At 42.1% G+C, this 22825-nt stretch overlaps 1 protein-coding gene across 14 annotated transcripts in view; it reads left to right on the top strand.

The window, feature by feature from the left end:
* The window catches only part of TSPAN18 (tetraspanin 18), a 414388-nt gene that overhangs the window by 384187 nt on the left and 7376 nt on the right, over window positions 1–22825 (top strand). For all 14 annotated transcript variants that reach the window (XM_084850711.1, XM_084850739.1, XM_084850778.1 and 11 more), the window contains 3 exons: window positions 5949–6023; window positions 20498–20596; window positions 22596–22775. In XM_084850711.1, the coding sequence (XP_084706837.1) occupies window positions 5949–6023; window positions 20498–20596; window positions 22596–22775 (354 nt within the window). The remainder of the gene's footprint in view (window positions 1–5948; window positions 6024–20497; window positions 20597–22595; window positions 22776–22825) is intronic.

Below are 22825 nucleotides of genomic sequence, written 5' to 3'. Positions count from 1 at the left end.
CAGTTGAACCTGATATGTTGCATCAAGCTGTGTTGTGTTTCATAGCCCCTAAAGCTGTTCTAGTAGTTGGACTTGGCATGTTTTAAAAAAAAACCCTGCAGGCTTCCTGGAAATATATCAATAAGCTTGACTTTGGAATATCCTAAAGCCATTTTCCTATGTCCTTGATAAATATCCACGGTAGATATTTGCATTTTGCAAATCTACAGAAAATCAATTTTAACAGTTAACTAGAAGTGGTTAAGGCGCTGAACTGCAGACTGGAAGGTTGGCAGGTCAGCAGTTTGAGACCCGAGTGCTGCGTGACCGAGTGAGCTCCCGTCTTCAGTCCCAGCTCCTGCCAACCTAGCAGTTCGAAAGCAAGAAATTGCAAGTAGATAAATAGGTACCGCTTTGGCGGGAAAGGTAGCAGCGTTCCGTGCACCTCGGTGTTCAGTCATGCTGGCCACATGACCACGGAAGCGTCTTCGGACAGCGCTGGCTCTTCGGCTTAGAAACGGGGATGAGCACCGCACCCTAGAGTCGGACACGACTGGTTGGGGACACCTTTACCTTTACAGAAGTCAGTTCTGGTGTGCTCATATAAGACATTCCTGTTGCCTTTGCCTTCTCCAAAACACTGATGAGCAGGAGGAGTGTGGGACTGTGGTTGAGTGGCTGACAGGTCCACCTTCTAATATTTGGGCATATTTTACCAGGGGTTCCAGTCGCTGTGCTTTGAGGAAGGGCAGGAATGGGCCTGTGAGATGGCCATTCTTCCAACACCACCAGATTAAACTATGAAAAAAGCCTTAAACAGGTTTTCAGTCATACGTCTTGAACCCCTTCACTTATTGTTCTAAAACTTCGTGGATTTCTCTTAAAAATATCAAAATATGAAGGTGCACAGCACAACCCTCTCCCCTGCACCTATTCTTATGACATTTGGCAGGCATAATCCCTTCCTAATGGGCTACTATTCCTCTCAGGGATACCCCTCCCAACAAAAAAACCCCTCCAGGCCTCTGGCCTAACCCTTTTCCTTGCCTCTGTAGGCCTCAATCTTCTTACCAGCAAAGCCTGGGATATGACTGTGAAAACAGTGACCATATTGAGTGACATATGAAGTGGGTCTATTTGGACTGAAGTGGGGGAAGTTCCTTTTCACTGCCATTTTGAGTACTTGTGTGTGTTGTCTGCTTTTTGTTGTGTTTATATGAATTGTGGGAGAGGCATGCTTTGTAACTAACTTATTTTCCTTCTCTGTATCTTTATAGTTGGCATTAGCATAAGCTTACCAACAAACATGCTGAAGCCACCTTGTCAGGAGTGGCTCAGGAATTCATGGCCTCCATGGAAACCATGGGTCTATCCCAATCTGGCCTCACTCATTTGGCAGGGCACAGTTTGGATCTGCTCTTCTGCATTGGGTGGGATAATGGTGATCTGAGGGTGGAGGAACTTTCTATAGTTCCATTGTCATGGACAGATCACTACCTGGTGACATATAGTTGTGCTGGGAATCAGAGCCTCTGCAGGGGGCCTGTTAAGATGGTCCGCCTAAGGAAACTGATGGCTCTTGAGGATTTTCCTATCATCTTGCCAGGCAATTCTGTCGAAGCCCTGGTTGATATCTGGAATGGAGAAATGGCCCAGGCACTTGACATGATCATTCCTGAGTGTTCTTTCCCACAGAGTGGAGCCAAATGAATCTCCTGGTTTTCCATGGTGCTGTGGGCGATGAAACAAGTGGGACATCGACTAGAGTGACATTGGTGGCAAACGTGGAATGAGTCCAATTGAACATGGGCTAGAGCTAATTTGAAAGCCTACTCTGCGGTAGGGATGTACGAAAATCACTTAACTTTCGGGGATTATGCTGATGGTGGGGGGGGGGAGGTGCTCTGTCTCTCCCCCCGGAATCCTGGACCGGGGGGGGAGGCGCTCCGTTCCTCCCCCCCAGAATCCTGGTGGGCCGGCTGTGCTCCGCAGCGATTCTGCAGAGCCACCGGCCGGCTCCGCCAGCAGCTGGACATCCAGCCGCTGGCCAGCAGGGACGCAAATGGCTGCCGCTGTTTGCGTCCCTGCAGTCAGCCGTGATAGGCTACGTAAATCTTTACGTAGCCAATCACAGCTGATTTAAAAAAAAACACCTGCGCGTACGCAAATGGCGGCGGCCATGGCCGCCGCCATTTGCGTTCCTTATTTTGGCACGTCTTAGTCTACGTAAACATTTACGTAGACTAAGACGGCGAAAATAAGGGGAACGCAAATAGCGTAGTGTCTACGCTATTTGTGTTCCCCTTATTTTCGCCGTCTTAGTCTACGTAAATGTTTACGTAGACTAAGACATGCCAAAATAAGGAACGCAAATGGCGGCGGCCATGGCCGCCGCCATTTGCGTACACGCGTATTTTTTTTGTTTTTGTTTTAAGTCAGCTGTGATAGGCTATGTAAACATTTATGTGGCATCCTATCAGTTTGGCAGCATTTGGCTGAAGCTGAGCAGAAAGTATAGCCCTATACACTTCAGAATTCACTTCAGAATTCTATACACCACCACACTGAAGTTGAAAGGAAACACACCCAGATGGGAGCAAAGTCAGGACTTTCAGCTGTAATTCAAGGGATTTGACAAAAGTGGGGCACTAACCATTCAGGAAGTACAGCCAGTGGCATACACACACACCCATCATTGGTGGTTCATAAGTAATGGAAAGAATGGCTGACAAGCAGCTGCATAGCCAAGTGTGGCCTGTTTCCTGGGTACCCCATGACCAATCAAGCAGATAAAAGGCCTGGAGGTGGTTCTGAGTGTTACATTTGCATTTGGTAGCTGTTCACTGGAACTCCCAACATGAAGTCCAAAGAGGTGTCCATGCGAGTGAAGGAGGCCATCATTAGGCTGTGGAAACAAAATAAACCCATCAGAGAGATAGCAAAAACATTGGAAGTGGCCAACACAACAGTTTGGAACATCCTGAAAAAGAGGGAATTAACTGGCAAGCTCAGCAACTTGGAAGACGACTAAAGTGGATGACCACAGGATTGTGCTCATGGTGAAGAGGAACCCTTTCACAACATCTAGCCAGGTCAAGAACGCTCTTGCGGAGGTAGGCATGTCATTGTCAACATCTACAGTCAAGAGACGGCTTTATGAATGTAAATACAGAGGCTTCATAACAAGGTACAAACCACTAGTAATGCTCAAGAAAGACAGGCCAGATTAGCCTTTGCCAGCAAACACCTAAAAAAGCCTGCCCAGTGCTGGAATAAGATTCTTTGGACTGATGAAACCAAGATTAACTTGTACCAGAATGATGGGAAGAGAAAAGTATGGAGAAGGAAAGGAAGAGCTCATGATCCAAAGCATACCACATCACCTGTCAAACATGGTGGAGGCAGTGTTCTGGCATGGGCATGTATGGCTGCCAATGGAACCGGGTCACTGGTGTTTGTTGATGACCTGACTGCTGATAAAAGCAGCAGGATAAATTCTGAAGTGTATAGGGCTATACTTTCTGCTCAGCTTCAGCCAAATGCTGCCAAACTGATAGGATGCCACTTCATATTGCAGATGGATAATGACATACAGCAAAAGCTACCCCAAACATACAGCAAAAGTTACCCAAGAGTTTCTCAAGAGTTTCTCAGTAGGATGTTCTTCAATGGCCAAGTCAGTCACCTGATCTCAACCCAATAGAGCATGCTTTTCACTTACTGAAGACAAGACTGAAGGCAGAAAGACCCACAAACAAGCAGCAGCTGAAGGCAGCTGCAGTAAAGGCCTAGCGGCAAAGCATCTCGAGGGAGGAAACTCAGCATTTGGTCATGCCCATGGGTTCCAGACTTCAGGCAGTCATTGATTGCAAAGGATTTTCATCCAGGTATTAAAGGCAATCCTTAAGTTTGGAATGATGTTGGTTTGTTCCATTACTTATGAGCCACCAACAATGGGTGTGTGTGTACGCCACTGGCTATACTTCCTGAATGATTAGTGCCCCACTTTTGTCAAACCCCTTGAATTACAGCTGAAAGTCCTGACTTCGCTCCCATCTGGGTGTGTTTCCTTTCAACTTCAATATGGTAGTGTACAGAGGCCAACTGCCAAAACAGCTATCCTTGTTCCAATATTTCTGGCCCTGACTGTACATGAAACCGCTGGGAGAGATTATCCAGAGTTTGGGGCCACCAGTGTGCTGATGTCACCCAACTCTAGCTCTCCTTTCCATCCAAATCTAAGGAAGCTTTTCTAGTTCTGAATTGGTGTCTGATGTTGGTAATTGATTGGATGAGGACAGGCAAATTGAACCTTAATCCGGACAAGACAGAGGTGCTCCTGGTTAGTCAAAAGGCAGATTAAGGAATAGGGATTCAACCTGTGCTAGATGGGGTTACACTTCCCCTGAAGACTCAGGCTCACAGTTTGGGTGTATTTCTGGACTCAGCCTTGAAACTGGATGCTCACTTTTCGGTGGTGGACAGGAGTTTGTTTGCACAGCTGAGGCTAGTGTGCCAACTGTGCCCATTCCTAGAGATGTCTGATCTGACTATGGTCACATATGCCTTAGTTACCTCCCATTTGGACTACTATAATGTGCTCTATGTGGGGATGCCTTTGAAAATTATTTAGAAACTTAAACTGGTCCACAGTGCTGCACCCAGATGGTTGACTAGGGCTGGTTACAGGGAGCCCATGACTCCCTTATTACAACAGCTTCACTGCTACTGGTCTGTTTCTGGGCAGAATTCAAAGTGCTGGTTATGACCTATATTGCCCTATATGGCTTGGGACCAGGCTATCTGAAAGGCTGCCTTCTCCCATACAAATCTCTCTGCAACCTAAGAACTTCTGGAGGGGCCCTTCTTTAAAGACTGCTGCTTTCAAAGGCGTGTTTGGTGGCGATGAGAAAGAAGGCTTTTTCAGTGGCTGCTTGTGGCTGTGGAACTCCCTTCCAAGAGAGGCTGGGTTTGCTCCCTCTCTGTTGTCCTTCCGCTGGCAAACAAAGGCCTTCTTATTCAAGTGGGCTTTTGGTGTGTAAGTGGGTCTGTTGGGTTGGATGCTGTTTTTACTCTGTCATTGTTGTGTTTTTAATTGTGCTGTAATGTATTTTTATTTTATTTTTATCACATTTTGTTGTGATCGTAAGCCAGCCTGAGTGCCATTTTTCTTGGTAGAAAGGTGGGGTACAAATAAATAAATCACTCTACACGATGTAGAGCAGTTGAGAGGTCTGTCAATGGTATCAGGAGTGTTACTGGAGAGGACTCTAGCATCCAGTAGATCCAAGCCATCAGTCACATATGCAGTGAAAGTATTGGCCATGGATTGTGAAACACATGCTAAGTGAGAGGTAGCATATATCCTGTGGGATCAACAGCATAAATGATTCATAAAGTAACGCTCTAATTCTTGTGGTCTGCCATTTCTATAGGTGTTTTCTTCATCACAGGGGCCGTGGTGGCTTAGTGGTTAAGACGCTGAACTGCAGACTGGAAGGTCGGCAGGTCAGCAGTTCGAGACCCGAGTGCTGCGTGACGGAGTGAGCTCCCATCTTCAGTCCCAGCTTCTGCCAACCTAGCAGTTCGAAAGCAAGAAATTGCAAGTAGATAAATAGGTACCGCTTCGGCGGGAAAGGTAACAGTGTTCCGTGCACCTCGGTGTTCAGTCATGCCGGCCACATGACCACGGAAGCGCCTTCGGACAGCGCTGGCTCTTCGGCTTAGAAACGGGGATAAGCACCGCACCCTAGAGTCGGACAGGACTGGTTGGGGACACCTTTACCCTTTTTTTTCTTCATCACAGCATTTGGCAAATATATTCCTCTGTAGCTATAGATTTCGATAAGTGGAGAGGACACATACCTCATTCAGTTGGCTCTGTCATTTTGATTATTTTGAGAGATTCTGTCCCAGCTGTTTGCTCTAGATCCACGGTGATTTGTCTGCCTTTCCTTTTTCTCTTTCAGTTCTTCATGTTTATTTTGCTAATCTTCCTGGCAGAACTCTCAGCTGCGATCCTGGCTTTTATCTTTAGAGAAAATGTAAGTATTCTGCCGATAGCATGATGGAAGTTCTCTAAGATCCTGCAGGTTTTGGTTCAGATGGACTTTTAGTTAGTAGTTTATGTGACTGCTGAGCAGACATTTGTTTAGGGTATCACTGAACCATTTCCCTTTATTACTCTTGCCCTGAACAATTTGCAGCTGCCTATTGAATGTAAACAAACACAGCTTGTGTAAAGTAGATGGTTTATGTGAGGAGATAGGTATGCTTCCCAAAGGTTTTCAGAGTTAAGAGGCTTATGCAGGCACATACTTTAAAAATAAATAAATAAATAAATGCTCATCATTAAAATTGAATTAGTTTTAAGTTCACAGTACAGGGACAAAATTAATAATGGTTTGAGAGGTTAAAAGCACTCAGCACAGGAAAAAGTTTATCTTTTTTTTTTCATAGTGCCAATGTGAGGAAACTGTAACATGCTGCGTCTGCATTGTAGTGCTCATCTGTCCAGTATCACCTTTAGTGAAAACAGAGTGTTAATTTTAGAACTGTGCGCAAATGGCCTCTCAAAATTCTCCAGCCTATTCGTGGGCAGAGAAATTGGGGTGGGGGGGACAATTTCACCAAATTTCTCTTATGGGATGAGAAATTCTCCAATAGTTTCTCACAGATAGGGCTGACTATTGGCAGGAGTTGTAGCAAGGTTCTTTTTTCCTCAGGGTTTTTAGTTTATTAGAGCCTCGTGTGGCGCAGAGTGGTAGGCAGCAGTATTGCAACCGAAACTCTCCCCACAACCTGAGTTCGATCCCAGTGGATGCTGGGTCTCGGGTAGCCGGCTCAGGTCGACTCAGCCTTCCATCCTTCTGAGGTCAGTAAAATGAGTACCCAGCTTGCTGGGGGAAAGGGAGTCACGACTGGGGAAGGCAATGGCAAACCACCCTGCCATGAAAACGCCAGCGCAAGCAGCGTCCCTCTAGGGGTCAGTAATGACCCGGTGCTTGCACAGGAGGAACCTTTCCTTTCCTTTTAGCTTATTGGACTGCTTCTGTAGGTGGCAACAGCATCAACTGTGTTGAGGCTTCTACTTTTCTGAAGCAGAATTTGGAATTACTTTTGGTGGTATTTTTGAGCTTACCTAATCACTGTGAGGTGGCCGAGTGTGTTTTCTTTCTGTATTACACATCTTTCCATTGCTCTGCAGCCTCCAAGGCCACCTGCACTTCCTGAACTGAAAAAGCCCCGTGGGAGAAATTGCCTCATTGTGTCTTCCTCATGATGGCTTTAAATGAAGTGCGGGAAGCCAAGGAGGCTACAGGCTGCCAGAGAGATGACTGTACAATGAAAGACAGGACGCTCATACACATTCCTCAGCCACCTCATAAGTAAGATAAGCACAAGAACCCCAAGCCCAACCCATGAGTATTTCTCTGAAATTTCTCCTCCTTTGAATTTATTTTTGAAAGCAAATTATTTTCTGTCAAATTGAATGAGAATGGTTGAAAAAATGTGCGGAAAATTTTCAGCACAGCACTACTGAGCTCAGATGGGGCAAACCTTCTTTGGACAAAAAGGCTGTAATTTCATGTTTGGACTGTCATACTTGACTTGTCCCCTTTAAAAAAAACAAACTGATTGGTTGATGATTTTCTTTTCTGTTTTCCTGATTATGCTTTGCAAAGTTGCAGAAATTCAGTCCACAGTGGTTTTACTTATGAAATAGGAATAGGCAGTAGTACAGTTCTTTACACCTGTGGTTTCCTCTCGTATAGTTTTCAGAATTGTACAAATTTACTCACAGTTCTCTCTGTGTTGCCCAAATAAAGATTTTTAGAGATTTTTTAAAAAAGAGAAGTGGCTGAGAGAATCGGGGGGCAGGGGTGGGGAAGAAGGGACTGGGAGCAATGGCGAAAAGAATACTAGGGACACTCATTTTCTTTGAGTAATTCAATTGTATTTGTTCACTTTGTTTTGTATTCATTTGTCCTATACTTGGTGTGCGCTCTCTGTCTGTCTATCACACACACACACACACGCATAATTTGTGACACATGCAAAGGCTTAGGTGATGAGACAAGCTGTTGTGAACACATCTCTCTGTTTTTCTTCCCTGAAATGCTATGACTCTTCTATCAAATAATGATGAGATAGCATGTGATCAGACCATTTAAGCATTTCACCATTTAATTATAGCTTGAGGGCTTCTCAGAATCAGGCTTTGCATCCAGATACATACATTTTAATATTCTGAACTCTATAGGTGTATACATCTAATCATATATAGTTTAGCTATATTTTTTTAAAAAAAACCCATCTTATATATTGTAAAATAGAATTTCACTAATTTTATGATGGTTACAGTGAAATCACTCTGAAATCATATAGCCTGATCCCATGCATAAGGAGTCCATTGCAGTGTCCCTCAACAGTGTAACCCTGAGCTCTGTGGATCTGTTGGCAGGGGAAATGGCCAGTGGATAGTGCAGGGTCAATATCAGTGGAACACCAAAAATCAGGACTTGGGTTAGCACAAACCAGAGGGACTAAGCACACAGGTCACTCTAACCCACTCTAACAGCTTTGGCAATTGGGCAGTATAGAAATTAAATAAATAAATAACCCAACCTTCCCTGATGTGGCACCCTCCAGATGGTTTGGACTACAACTCCCATTATTCCCAGCCAACATGGCAGATTATTATGGGAATTATAGTCCAAACATCTGGAGGGTGCCAGGTTGGGGAACGCTGCTCTAACCATGAAGGACCGGTTTTTAGAGAAGTCCAGGTGTTACGAAGCTGCTGGAATACACACGTTAATTATAGATATGGTGCTTTCAACTGAAATTGTTCTGATGTCATCTGTCAGTGGCATGATGAAGCAATGTAGTGGTTACAGCTTAAAAGCAGGTCTTAAATCTGTGATCAGTTAATTGCTTGATGCCAATTTATTTATTAATCATTTTTATCCAAATTGAAATTAAAAAAGGTATTTAATCTGGTTTTAACTGCAGCAATCTTACATGGTACATGTTTGGGACAGATAGAACAAACAGCACAAATCCTTTATTTCCATGTGTTTGTTTTCTTAAACAATATGTGATCTATCTTTGTGACTTAGAGAAAGAAACACCCCCTTTATAGGTCTTCAAAACATCACCTGTATTGAAATATTGTAATATTTCAACTGGTTATTTTGTTAATTAGTCTGGTAAAAGTAGAACAATCAACTTAAGAAGGCCCTTTAATGGTTTGACAGCCCTAATTCTAATGTGTTTTTTTTTGTTTTTTTTTATGTAGAAGGCATTAATAAGGGAACAAATATAGAATGACCTTGCAACAGACTTAACAAGAATGTAACATGGGTTTAATTTATTCCAAAGAGGCTATATTTTTCTCATTTAAAAAAAAGACCTTAAAGAAAGAAGAATGGTTTAGAAAATCAAGGATAAAACAGCCATATCTGTCTAAAGGTTAGAAGGGAAGAATGTTTCCTTTTTCAGCTTGTTGTCCACACAACTGAACAGAAGGAAAATAACGATGCTTTGTATACAGTTTAGATGCCCATTCCAAATAGTGGAGGCAGGGAGAGAGCATAATTGTGTCTTGGTGGCAACAGCTATTCCTCTATAAATAGTGACCATGTCCTGGGGGTTTGTTGTGGTCAGGTCAATACAGCTCTTGTTTTCTGAACTGAAATCTTTCATGAGAGCAGAAGTAGAAGACCTCACACAAAGCAGGGTAAAACCACACACATACACAATGTACTGTATTATACATTTGGGTACTACCAATCCAGGATTTTATCTGTCTTTATGTCTACATACAAGGGAGAGATATTTTCCTGTGACAGCACTGGCACCTCTTGCATAGCACTGCTGAGCATGTTGCAGTGATTAGAAAGGAAAATCAAAAGAATAGAGTAAGCATCAAACGACACTTGATGTTAGGCATGTAGCTCTTCCCTTAAGTGCAGGGTTTTGTTTTGTTTTTAAATGTCCCAGTGCAGGGATGTGTGATCTGGATTGGGATCCTAGCTCCTGCAATTTGCATTACCAACAAAGGTACCATTTGTTTTAGTGCAAATTGCTGGTGCGGGGCCTGATCAGATTCATTTACTACATTCATTTACTGCACCCAACACTAGAGATGTAAAATTTCTGGTGATGTTGAGGTCATCGGGAAAAAAAATATTTTTTCTGGGGGTGGGCAGGGTGGAAGAAAAGGAAATGTTGGGAAAAATGGAAAAATAAGCAATACTTATTTTTTTAAGCACTCTTTACAGATCTAAAGTCACTTTGTTGCTTTAAGAGAGCCTCCTCCAACCTGGGGCCCTGCAGATATTTTGGATTTCAGCTCCCATCAGCCTCAGGCTGCATGGCCAATGGTCAGGAATGCTGGGCACTGTAGTCCAAAACATCCAGAGGGCACCAGGCTGGGGAGGGCTGCTTTAGGAATATAAAGCACCCTTTCTGTTCCTAAAGTTATTTTATGTATAACTTAGTTTGCTCATAAAATTATCATTATATTTTCAGCCTTTTAAAAGTAAACTCGGTAAATTTGTAATTATTGTCTGAATAGATTAGAACATTACATGACTGCTCCAGCATCAGAAACACAGGACTGTACAGAACATAACCAAAGCTGTCAAGAATGCACGACGGTGACTCTACTCATATGTTGGGAACTTAGCATAAATGTCTATCAGTAAAGTATACTTCAGATCATAATCCAAAGCTGTTCCATTTTTCCTTTTTTTTTTCAACCCCCCCCCCAAAGACCCCGAAACACTCCTAAAAAATGGAAAATAATGTATTTTCCCTAATGTTTTCAGTTTTTTTCTGGGCCTTCACATCTCTACCCAACACTCTTGCTGTCCTTGCACCCACAAAGCCTTCTACATGTGTTGACAATGCTTGGAATTCCATTTAAGCCCGACAGGATCTTGCAGTGTTTCCATTCCGATAAGCTGGAGCAGACTATAGCAGATTTTTCCCCACTTCCGGAAACATTCATATTTTTTTTGCACACATTAAATGGACACATTTTGGGGGAGTCCTATGATTTGTGCAAATGGGATTGTGGTGTTTTAAAATATTTGGGGGGGTTAAATTTGCACAAATGGGATCGTGGTTTGGGGGGTCTTTAAATTTGTGCAAATAGTGTCGTAATTTTTTAACTTACTTTTTAATCAGTGGTCTTTCACAAGTCCGCTTTTCTGCTATGTAGTCCTGTTGTAAATATCCTTGCCAGTTTCATCCTGCACTTCAGTGCCCCCCACCTTTGCTCAGGAAGCATCCAGTGCAGCATTGCAAGGGACTGTGAAATGCACCTCTCAGATCACACAGTGCTTCACTGCCTTCCCTAAACATATTGCTGTCCCAAGAAACCTCTTGTGTTCTAGCGATCCCAGTCTGTAGTGTAGATAAAGGTACTATCAGGAGAAGTAAGGCATGTGTTGACCATGCTATTCAGGTTGTGATGTCAGCTTAAAGTCTGTCTGTCTGTCTAATTTCTATACTGCCCTTCAGTATAAAATTGTTACAGCAGTTTAGAATAAAAAAACACAATAATAAAAATACAATAAAACAAAAGCTGGTTCAGCAGAGTTAAAGAAACAATAAAATAACCAAATGATAAAAATCCTTAGGTGGTAAACCCCAGGGAAAATAAAAAGGTCTTCAATTGGCAGAAGTACTTTAAACTGAGTACCAGGTGAGCTTTTCTGGGAAGAGAATTATATACATGGAGTATGACAACAGAGAAGGCTTCCCAGTCACCATCCGCCTGCCTTCAGTTGGTGAGGGAACTTGGAGAAGGGCGCCTGAAGAGTATTATTACACATGGGCAGGTTGATATGGAAGCAGACCTTTCTTCAGATACCTGGGTCCCAAGCTGTGTAGCTGTAGGGTTTAAAGAGAAGCACCAGAATTTTGAATCGGGCTCAGAATTGAACTGGAAGAGAGTGGAGTTCTAAGCACCAGCAAGATGTGTTTCCAGGGATCAGTCCCAGTTGATACCTTAGTAGCTGCATTTTTTCCTACCTGCAGTTCCCAGTCTTCAGAGGCAGGCCCATGTACAACACATTACAGTAGTCCAGTCTTGAGATTACCAGGGCTTGGATATCTCTTGGTTATCTCTGTCAAAGAGGGACAGCAGTTGACACATCAGCCCCAGCTGATTGCCACTGAAGTTACCTGGTCTTTAGTGAGAGATAGGCTCATTAAGCACTCCCAGTGTACAATCCTGAATGCAACCCTGTCTAGAACAAATTAAACAGCACCTGCCTTAAACCACCCACCAACTTTAGGGTTGGTGATTTCTTCTAGACTTTTTCCAGGCTTGTGGATTGGCATTAACTGTTGAACTAGGTAGAAGAACTTTAAGACAGTGGGTTACCTTCTGTGGAGAGAAGGGCTCCACTCATGGAAGGTGCCTCCGCCTTATTTTCAGGGATCTCCTCCTCACCACCACCACAGCTCACCCCATTTATCAGGGTCCTCCAGCTCCCATCTAGCATTTTCAGGGGACTGAAGGGCCTACTGTCAGGAAGAGGGAAGGAGGAAGTCTGTTTCCACCAATCCAGTTACACATGCCTCAATCTGGATCCAAGCCAATATCACACTATGTAGAAAGGAAACTTCCAAACAAATATACCCGTACTGAACCTAAGGCACTAGCAATGGCCTCAGAAGACATCCTCTTCTATCCATACATGCACTTTAATGTTATGAGCAGACAATACAACAGCCAGGAGTTGCTGCACAGTTTGCACAACTCAAAGTGTAGTGTTGGCTTAGGATTTTCCTTTGTCAATGCACCTTTCCCAAACAAAACGTGCCAACTTTTCCTCTGGGATTTTGATCAAGTGGTGAAATGAGCAGCCGCACTTCACTCAAACACTGCCTACCTTGCCCAAGTAGCTGATCCCGGTAAGGTACTTCACCGACCTCTACCGTACCAGCAACCTCTTCATTTGTTTTGTTCTTTTCTTGAACTGCACCTCTAGGTTTGCAGTGCCATATTCACCCAGTATCCTAATAAAATCCTGTTGAAAAGAACTAATCATTTTATGTTATGCTTCTCATGGGTGAGCACTGTGCATGAGAGATCAGAAGATACTCTACCAGGATTTCTTTTAAAATAAACTCTTTATCTTCAAGAAAAACAAAACTAAAATAAATCCAAACACATATTGCTACTGGAATCTATCTTAGCACAGCATGAGTCTTGGAAATGAAACAGTTAGTTAAAATACATATATTTCTCTGTCTACACTATTCAAATGTCTAGACTAGTTTTGTCACAGCAACTGTTTCTATAATCCTAACTGCAACCATTACTATTGTTCTGATGGTTTTCGTTAACATTAAATCCTCTTTATCATCTATAACCCTGGACGTCTTTTTCTTTGCTCTTAATCTCCCTTCTAACCCTCACAAACTCATTAATCAACCATTTCTGTCCACCCCCATCCCCAAATAAATCTAAAAGGAGTTTTCACCACTGAGTGCAGGGCTATTACTTTTGCCAGTCCAGGTGGAAGATTCTAAATTATTTCCCAACCAAAAAAACAAACTTACAATCAGGATATATAGAAATTCAAGATTGTAACCGAAACAGAACAACTTGAGAAACAGGAGGTTGATATCGGCATGCTCAGAGAAACCGCAAGGTTTACAGAAGTACACCCCCCCATTAAAATATAAGGGGGCAAAAACAAGCCTACAAAAAGCAGCCAGAAGAGGACTGGGCATGCTCAGTAGCCATGCAGTGTTGAGTGTCAGTTGGAAAAGAATTATGGAAAATTGGGAGGGGGAATGAAATGGAGTATCCTGGATGAGGACATGGTTGGCTGGCTGGAACCCTGAACAGGAATGTTTCTTTTAGGAAGTGAAAATATGCTGCAACATTTTGTTGCAGTTCCAGTCATATTCATTAATACATATTTAAAAACAACCCACAGTTCATGATTTCACATCATCATTGAAGGATTGTTGTATTCTATTATCAGTCAACAGAGAGGCAGCATTGGGAATATGTTAATCTGACTTGTAAGATCCTCTCTGGATGCCCTTTAAGCAAAATTCAGGTCTTAGTAGTTACATGTAATTACTTTTTGATTTTCTGTTCATTTGTAATGGGTTTGTTGGCTAGACCAAAGCCAGTGATGCCTACCAACCAGGATGTTTCAACTCTCTTTAAACACCACCCTGATAATTAAAAAAAAAACATAGCATAAAATAAATACCAGCCTGATGTTTGTTTACAATGCTCAGTTACTGATATTGGCAGCTTCTCAGTTTTTTGTCATAATATAGGGATAAACTGAAGACTGAAGTGTATTTCAGTACAAAGCACAGTGCTTCTGGGTAATTGTAGGCTTTTCCTAACCTTTATTCCCCCCCTTTTAAACATTTTCAGCTCATAAAGATGAGCTATGTAAACTATACCATGGCTGTATTGTAGAGTTGCTTCATAATGTGTACTTACAGAGATCTGGAATGATGAAGGGCTCAATGTTTAATGAAAGTTGAGGTGAAATTGTTTAGGGCTGGGGTCTCCAAGTTGGTGTCTGGAAACCTGCCAGGTTCCCTGCCCCTCCTGATTTTTTATTTTATTTTAAATATTTTTTAAAAAAATTAACTGGGGTGCTGGCATGCTGCGAAGCAAAGTGCTGCCCTCCAGCACCATCTTTATTTGGTTTCAAAACAGTGATTTGTCTTTTGGAGCTCAGACACCACATCTTCCTTGTAGTGAAGTTCTTAGTCAAGTTAACCAGTTTGTCTTCTGGGAAATGAGTGTTTTGTGACTGCCCATGCCCACCATGGCAACCATTTTATGAATGGGCAAGCTCCCCCATGGCAACCATTTTGTGAGAGCACTCATGACACACTCTCAAAATTACAAATGTGCCCACTGACTTGGGGGCCCTGGTTTAGGGAGTGGTCATCCTTAATTAGTACTTCAGTGTTCTCTCTCTCTCTCTCTCTCTCTCTCGTAAATCATATCCTTGGATTGATGTCAAATACATCTTTTTCCTAAATTAATAAAATTAATATTCTCAGGGTGAATATGCCCTGAGATAAATATTTAAAGTGGTTGAGAAGCAATAATATATGTTTTTATCTGCTATCATTGAGGCAACCAGACCAAAATATGGTGATGATGGAACTAGAAAGGTGAAGTTAATTAGTTGTGACCTCACGTAATAGATCGGAGTTAATGGATATTAAAATATTCTGATAAGTGGCAAATGATTTCTTTGAATATTGCACTGTTCTATGTAGATACATTCTTCTCACATTTCCTGAATAGTTTCTTGGCTTGCGAGGTGGTATTATGGTTAATGCTCTACTCTACATAGTCTGTCTCCCTCTGAGACAGAAGTAATTGATAGACACTTTACTGCTTGCCTTATGCTTCAGCTCAGCTTTATCTTGTACAACATATTGAATCCAAAGCTCTCACATCACTATATGGGGTTAAATAATATAGTTAGAGTTGAATAATTAATAGCAGAGGAAAGAGAAGGAATTAAGAACTAACAACAAGGAAGATGTTCTCTGCTGAAATTTAAAGTGAGATCAATAGTCAGTGAAGCAGACATGCAAGGAGTCTGTTTCAAATGACTGAAGCTAGAGAGAAGATCGTTCCCCTAAATATGGCTGGACAAAGCAAAACAGAGAGACGTAGCAGTGGAGCAAATTGCAGAGTGGTGAGTCAGCAACAGACGAGGCCAGTGGAAGCTAGTGGCTCCAGTGTCACTGGGGTGGTGAATCTGCTCCGAGTTTCCATCAGAACCAGCCAGAACTCTAAAGAAGGTATCCAAGGTGTTCCACATCTCGGATAGCTCCTTTAGAATTTTGACTGGTTCTGACTGACATCGGAGCCACTGGCCTCCATTGGACAAGGCTAGTTGAAGCTGTATAAAACAACACGAGACATGAAGAAGTTTACAAAGTGAGAAAGGAAACCAATATTAAATGTTTAGATCTTGAGTCTGACTAAAATGAAATGGATGGTGAGGCTGAAGATCTGTGATTGCTGAATTTCTTTCCAACAAGTTGTGATGTTGGGTGATGGAAAATATTTGTAAGTCCAGTAGTAAGGGTCATGTGAGATGTGGTTATGTCACCAGTGATATCTCACTACAAAAGTGTCTACTGTCATGTCATATGTGAGGCTGCTTTGCATGAAGAAGCTAAGAACTGCCATATTTTAGTAAATCACCAGAATATCTCATAAGGAAAAGCACTGTATTAAAGTGGGGTGCTCCCCTAGTTCTTGGGAGACGGTAAACATTGAAATCAGTCTGGATAATCCATTTCATCTCAAAAGCCCTAGAGCTGAGATGCCACTACACACTCAAAACCTTTGCCCCAAAATGGCAGATTTGAGTTTGGTCAGTTGTTATCCCACATGCTGGGGTCCATAGAGGCTTTTTCAACAGATATCTCACAACAGCATCATAAGCCTGGCTGGAACTAGGCCTTCCTCTAAGGAGTCATTTCCTGCATTCCTTACCCACTTGACCAGGCTTCCTCTGACTGCTTTAATCAGCCAGTATAGACAAGGATGTGGTAAGGATCCTTCACACTACCAAGGATCTTGTCTACATCATCAGGCTGCACAAACTGAAACGTATCCATCACAACCAGACAAGCAGGTGCCGAAAGTCTAATTGGGAGTGAATGTAAGCGATTTTATCTGCAAAGTGTCCGACAAAGTTGTCACAGTGCTAAGACATCCTCAGTTCTCTCTGGTCTTTGATGTAACATTCCTTTTGCTACTTGAAACAGCTCCACTGCATGTCTGCAGATGCAGTGGTGGTGGGAAAGTATGATTTTCTTTGCTGCCGTCATCACCACAGGATAGTTTTAATAGGGAGTTTAGCCTGTGTTTGGCCAGATTCAAGGTAGTAGTAGTTTATTAATTACTGTCTACCAACCACAGACATGCAGAGTAAAAGTATAAAATACATATTGAAAAATAAAGTACATAGAAATTTAAGAGCAGGGTGGTGAAACAATCATAGAGGGTCTGATCCAGATAGGTACATTTAAAAATTTAGCCACTTACTCTGTAATTGAGATGCTTGAACCCTCAAGTAAAATCATCAACAAGGACTCTGAGGTTCGTCCAGGAAGGGATTGTGTAACCAGGTAAATCAAAGTTCCTCTAGCCCCTTGATAAGAACTGCAATTAAAGAAGATGTACAGAACAGACGCCACCTCTCCATTGTTGCAAGGGCAATGTCTGTTGTTAACTGGAATGTTATTATATCTACCATCTAGAAGTTTAGAGGATAGAACATTGCACCGAGCCACAAAAAAGTTATTTTCTTGTGCCAAGTCTTCCTGTATCGTCACTCTACTCATCATCCCTGACACTTCATTGCCCTGAGCTCCCTGGAAAACAAAGGAGCTCTGACTCTACCGGCATGGAAGGGATCCTTGGGAATAATTGTGTCAACCTCCCAGGTCATATCACTATCCGAGAGATTTACCAGGTCTTCAACAGAATCATTAATGGTGGTGGATTGAAGTACCTTAGAAACTTTCTTAGCCTAAAATCAGCCTCTAATAAGGAGAAAAGCAGTTCTTGATCAGCAGTACTGATTTCAGGCTGCTTTATTTTACTGAATTCCTTTAAAGCTAAAAATGAGTTGTGTGCCTAAATTGTTTAACTCTCCTCTCTTTGTCCAGATACTTGGAACAAAGTAAAACATTATACATACTAGTGAAAGGGAATGGGTTATTTTTCTGGCAAATAAGCACAGTCCCAGCACTGGGCTTTGTTTTAGGTCAAATCCCATAAAAATCACAAACACAACCCTCAAACATTTCCTTTGGGATCATGCCTGTCAAAATAAAGTTTTCACTTTATATTCAAATGACTCTTTTGTTCCAGAGCTGGTCAAAGGAAGCCAATTGGGACTATTACCAACTGTAATATTAGTTTCAAAGTCTGCACTTAGGAAACAGACAAGCATCAATAAAAAGTCTGGGCGGCTGTCTCCACAGGATGGAAGCCCAGGCGGGTAAATTATGCAAAAGAAGGGAAGGGAAACACAATGCTTGAGCATATGTGGGGACACCTCCTAACCCGGAGCTCCCTGTTGGTGCTGGCTTATTTCCCCAGGGAGCATCCCTGTCCGGTCTGACTAATAAGCATTTCCATATAAAGGTAACATGGCCTCTTCATATTGCAGTTGTTTAAGGTGTAGCTTTAATAAATCCTTCACAAATCCTGTGAGGTCTGTGGAAGTTCCATTAATTCTAGTAATAATGTTCCAGGGAAAACAATATAAAAAGTCAATTGACCCCCAGTGTGTTGATGACACACACTGAATTACTGAGAGCTTGTTAACCCTTACTGTTGGTGTACATTCTATTGATCACTATTTGGTTATATGCACGCTAACAAAAATATGCTGTGTTTTTCACCAAGCTTGTGGGAGTGTGTGTTCTGTTAGACATCTGATGTGAGTAAAAGGGATTTGGAAGAATCGTTCTGGCAGGGGCCACAGGGGGTGCCCTTACAGGGATCTAGTTATGGGCAAACTCCCTTGGTTTGATTTGGCTTCAGCTCTGTATATTCTTGGGCTTTAATGGAAAAATGGCCTGATCTAATGTGAGGGGGGGAACGGGGACTCAGACATGACCATTCTGGCAGTTTGGCAGAGATATATCCTTCCCAATATCCTTCCCAGGCCTTTCTTTTATAATTCATTTTGAAATACTTTTATTTAATTAGAAAAATATGGATAAATCCTGAATTAGCATACAATTTGTACTTAAAGTATGGAAATTTCAGCAAGTTCCATTTTTTCAAAGTGATTGTCGTTGCCCATAGATATTGAAGATGCAATTAACAATATCTTTTAGATGTCAGCATTGCATGTATGCATTGGAGAAGTATGATCACTGACCTTAAAATTTTCAGTGAAATTATATGGTAGTCAGGTTTTAATGGCCACATGGATATTTTTTTATTTGGTTGGTTTTGCTCTTATTTTAAACAATGTAGAGAGAAGGTCAAGCCCAAATATTTCACTGTAGAACTCTGTAACTGTAGTTCTATGGTAGGAGTGCAAAAACTGTGGCTCGCCAAGCCATTTCTGGCAGCCCGTCAGACCATCCTGCATTTGCCATTGTTGCCAGGCACTGCCTGGGTTTTTCTTGCTAGCACTAGCAAGAGAAACCCCAAAGATTCCCTTGCTAGTGGTAGCAAGGGATTCCCCAGACTTGTATGTGGGTGTACTTGTGTGGCCCCTGGATGCCACCCAATACAGCCCTCAGTGCCAAAAAGGTTGTGCACCTCTATTCCGTGGATCACATCCAACAAAGTCTGCTCACGCTACAGGATTCCCCTTCCTGTCCTCTCCCCTGCAGCTTCATACTCCCTCCCCAAATCTACTTTGGAGGGCTGCAGGGGGAAGGGGATCTCTGTTCCTCTGGCAGATGTACACAGTTGGATACAACCGCATGTCTTCCCTACTGATCCTTGATCTGAACAAAAAGCACTTTTTAGTCAATTGGAGTTGGACCAATTGAACTTTAAATGCCAATACCTATTGAAACTAAGCACAGAAAGTGAGATTTCTGGGGGAAATGTATGGGAATGTTAACTCCTTTAGAATCTGGTTCTCTCCAAGGGAAACTAAAAACATACAGAAAAGCACACTTCACTAGATGCATCCTTAATTTTTTTATTAGCACACATTTAGGATCACAGTCAAAATTCATGACTTCATTCAAGGAGTAAAAGAGTCAAAGGGAGAGGTTGCCATAGACATCAAGATCTAGAAATACCTTGTTTTGGATAGTTATTTATGAAAATGCATCCAAAGGTTAAACAAGAGAGGAGTAGCTGAGCTCCTTAAATAAAAGGGCAGTTCCTACAGCCTAATCCAGCAAGGTGTTGAAAGTCTCCTGAAATATAGTGAAGTTGCCTTGCCAAGTCAGATCATTGGTCCATCTAGTTTATTATTGTCTATACTGACTAGCAGCTGCTGTCCAGGATTCAGACAGGGGCTTTTCCCAGCCCTACTTGGAGATGGTACGGATTGAACCTAAGAATCTTTGTATGCAAAGTTACTCTACCACTGAGCTAGGGCCCTTTCCCTCAAAAGCTGCTTTAGTGAAGATGTGAAGCCCCATCATGTCACGTCCTTTTCTTTCCTAGTTCAACAATCAAAGAAATACATATCCTACATCACTTTAATTTATCAGTGAGTACCTGACTCACTGCAATGAATATGAACTTGAGCACGCTCCGGGAGAGAGTGCAGGACAGGAAGGCCTGGCGTGCTATGGTCCATGGGGTCACGAAGAGTCAGACACAACTGAACGACTGAACAACAACCTGACTCACAAATCTTAGACTACCTTGTAAGGTTAATTTATCAAGTGCTAATAGTGTTGGCTGTATATAAATACTGCTTGCTACTTTCTGCACTTTGAAGTCCTGGCATAGATCAGTTCTCGTTTTGTTTCATTCTCTGTGTTGCAGTTGACCAGAGAGTTCTTCACCAAGGAGCTGAAAAAACACTATCAAGGGAACAATGAATCTGATGTCTTTTCGTCCACCTGGAACTCAGTCATGATCACAGTGAGTAGTAGCTTGCCTAGTGCATCCTTTTGTGAATTGCCTAGCAGAGTATGTCAGATGTTCTGACTCTACAGATAGGATTGCCCTCTTAATAATAATAATAATAATAATAATAATAATAATAATAATAATAAATCATTGACCTAGCAAGATTTTGTAGTGCATCAGAGTTGGGAGTAAAAATCACAGCTGAAAACTGTTTAGTATCTGTTTAGTATCCGCCCGTCATTACAGGACACTTTATTACTGGGAAAAGACAGTATAAAGTTAACTACCATAAAACCTTCTATCTCTAAGATATATGATTGCAGCCATAGCAGTCTAGCAGAGCCCAAAATATATTGTTTGCTGCTGGCTTTTCAAAAGTAGCCCCTTTTGAACTGAGTTGGTGTGTAGGCAAGTACCCAAAATCAGCAGCAGGAACTTGATAATATTCTCGAGTCTCCGACTGGGATAGAGGATGAATTGCCTTCATATCTTTTCCATGCTTCAGTATCCTCATCCTCTGTATTTGTTGATGGGTAAAGTGAAGTCACCAGAGAGCCAGTGGTTCATACAGAAGGGTGTTTGGGGGTTTTGGCATAGGAGCTCCAGGGCTCCTATGCCAAAGGTAGGCTCTACTTACTTATTGATAGATTGTCACTGAACTGTAGTGAATTATTGCTAGTAACCTTTAAGGTGAAGTCTTAAAGGACAGCGGCCTAGACTTAGATGCAGTATTTGCAGCTTGGTACAATCGTCACAGGGTAACACCCCCTATCCAACTGAGCACATGTACAGCAGTAGTTAGGATTGCGCATGTCCAGCTTACTAAATGATGCTAGAATCTCCCTGATCAGCTGTTTGGTGGGAAAGTGTTGGCTGGATTCAACTTTTCAGTAGAATCAGTGGTTCCAGCTTTTGTATCGTAGCAGCCACATGGATTGGGGAATCAAGCATCAACACTTGTATATGTGTGCGACGCCCCATCCAGCTAGGGACATGCACACAGAAGCCTGATTCTATGCCCCAGCAGGATCAGGGTGAAGGTTTTCATAGTAATTTCATGTGAAATGCTTTTTCTAATCATTCTGAGGTTGACAGCTGATGTGACAATGGCTTTCCTTTTAGCATTATATTATTATCAAGACAGAGGGCTTGCCTTAATATTTCTCCAGCAGTTTGGAAAATAATTTCATTTTAAAGTATTTGAATATTGTTGAGATGAATAGTACTACAATAAGATCATTATTTGACTATGTGGGTGAGTCCTTCTGCACATTATGGCAGGCCATGCCTATGGTGCATCAGCTACAGGAAAAGCTATATAACAGTCAGGGAACAAGGGCCTTATTCTTTTCATCAAAGCACATTGGACATTATTAAAAAGACTAATGAAGACAATGGGGGAAGCTCTCATGTTTTAAAGCTGGTGTTTTAGTTTTTCTTCTCTTTCTGTCTCACACATCCTTGAAATTGTTCCATCTTAATAAAAGTGATAGAATTTCAGGGCTGTGTATATTTTTTGTCAAGGCAACCCTTGTTCTGCACCAAGAAAAGCTGTGCAACCAGTATAAATTATGCAAATTAAACACATTTATATATATTTGCACAACTATGCTGTGTTTCCTCATCACGTGGAAGAGCAAGAAGCTATGAAGGCCATTAAAGCTTAGTGCCCTAAGCGCTGGGCACTCTCCTGAGCCCTCTTTTATAGTTGAGAATTTCACCATGTATTACACTCACTTGCCAGCATGGCCATAAGGGCTAGAAACATGCTTTCTTTGTTTAAAAGGCAGAAGCTGCAGATTTTAGAAGGATGTGGAGTTTTGTAGTAAATACCAAATTATGCAGTCTTGTATGCTTCCAGAAGGGTGCACCCTGCTATATTCAGTCCATTTGCCTGGCTAGTTCTTGCATATTCTCCTCAGATTTCATGTTATTTCTGAAGGGCTCTGTGCTGCCTCCTGTCCTGAAAGAAAACAATATTAACTATTTGATCGCCTTTCACGTATGCTAGTTTGGCTGCTGTGGGGTCAATGGTCCAGAAGATTTTGAAACTGCCCCTCGTTTTCTTCACCTGCATTCGCATGATGTAGTTCCTGAAGCATGTTGCCAGCGAAAGCTCCAGTCTCGTAATGGAGCATTCATCAACAAAGATGATTGTCTCAAGGGGAATGACATGTATCAAAACCGGCAGGTAAGGGGTACACAGAAGTGGGACTTTATAAAGTAGTTTACTCATAGGGA

Source organism: Heloderma suspectum, chromosome 1, assembly GCF_057233095.1.
Source record: "Heloderma suspectum isolate Gila_16-S chromosome 1, 16-S_ref, whole genome shotgun sequence".
NCBI lineage: Eukaryota > Metazoa > Chordata > Lepidosauria > Squamata > Helodermatidae > Heloderma > Heloderma suspectum.
This window is presented reverse-complemented; position numbering and strand designations above follow the sequence as displayed.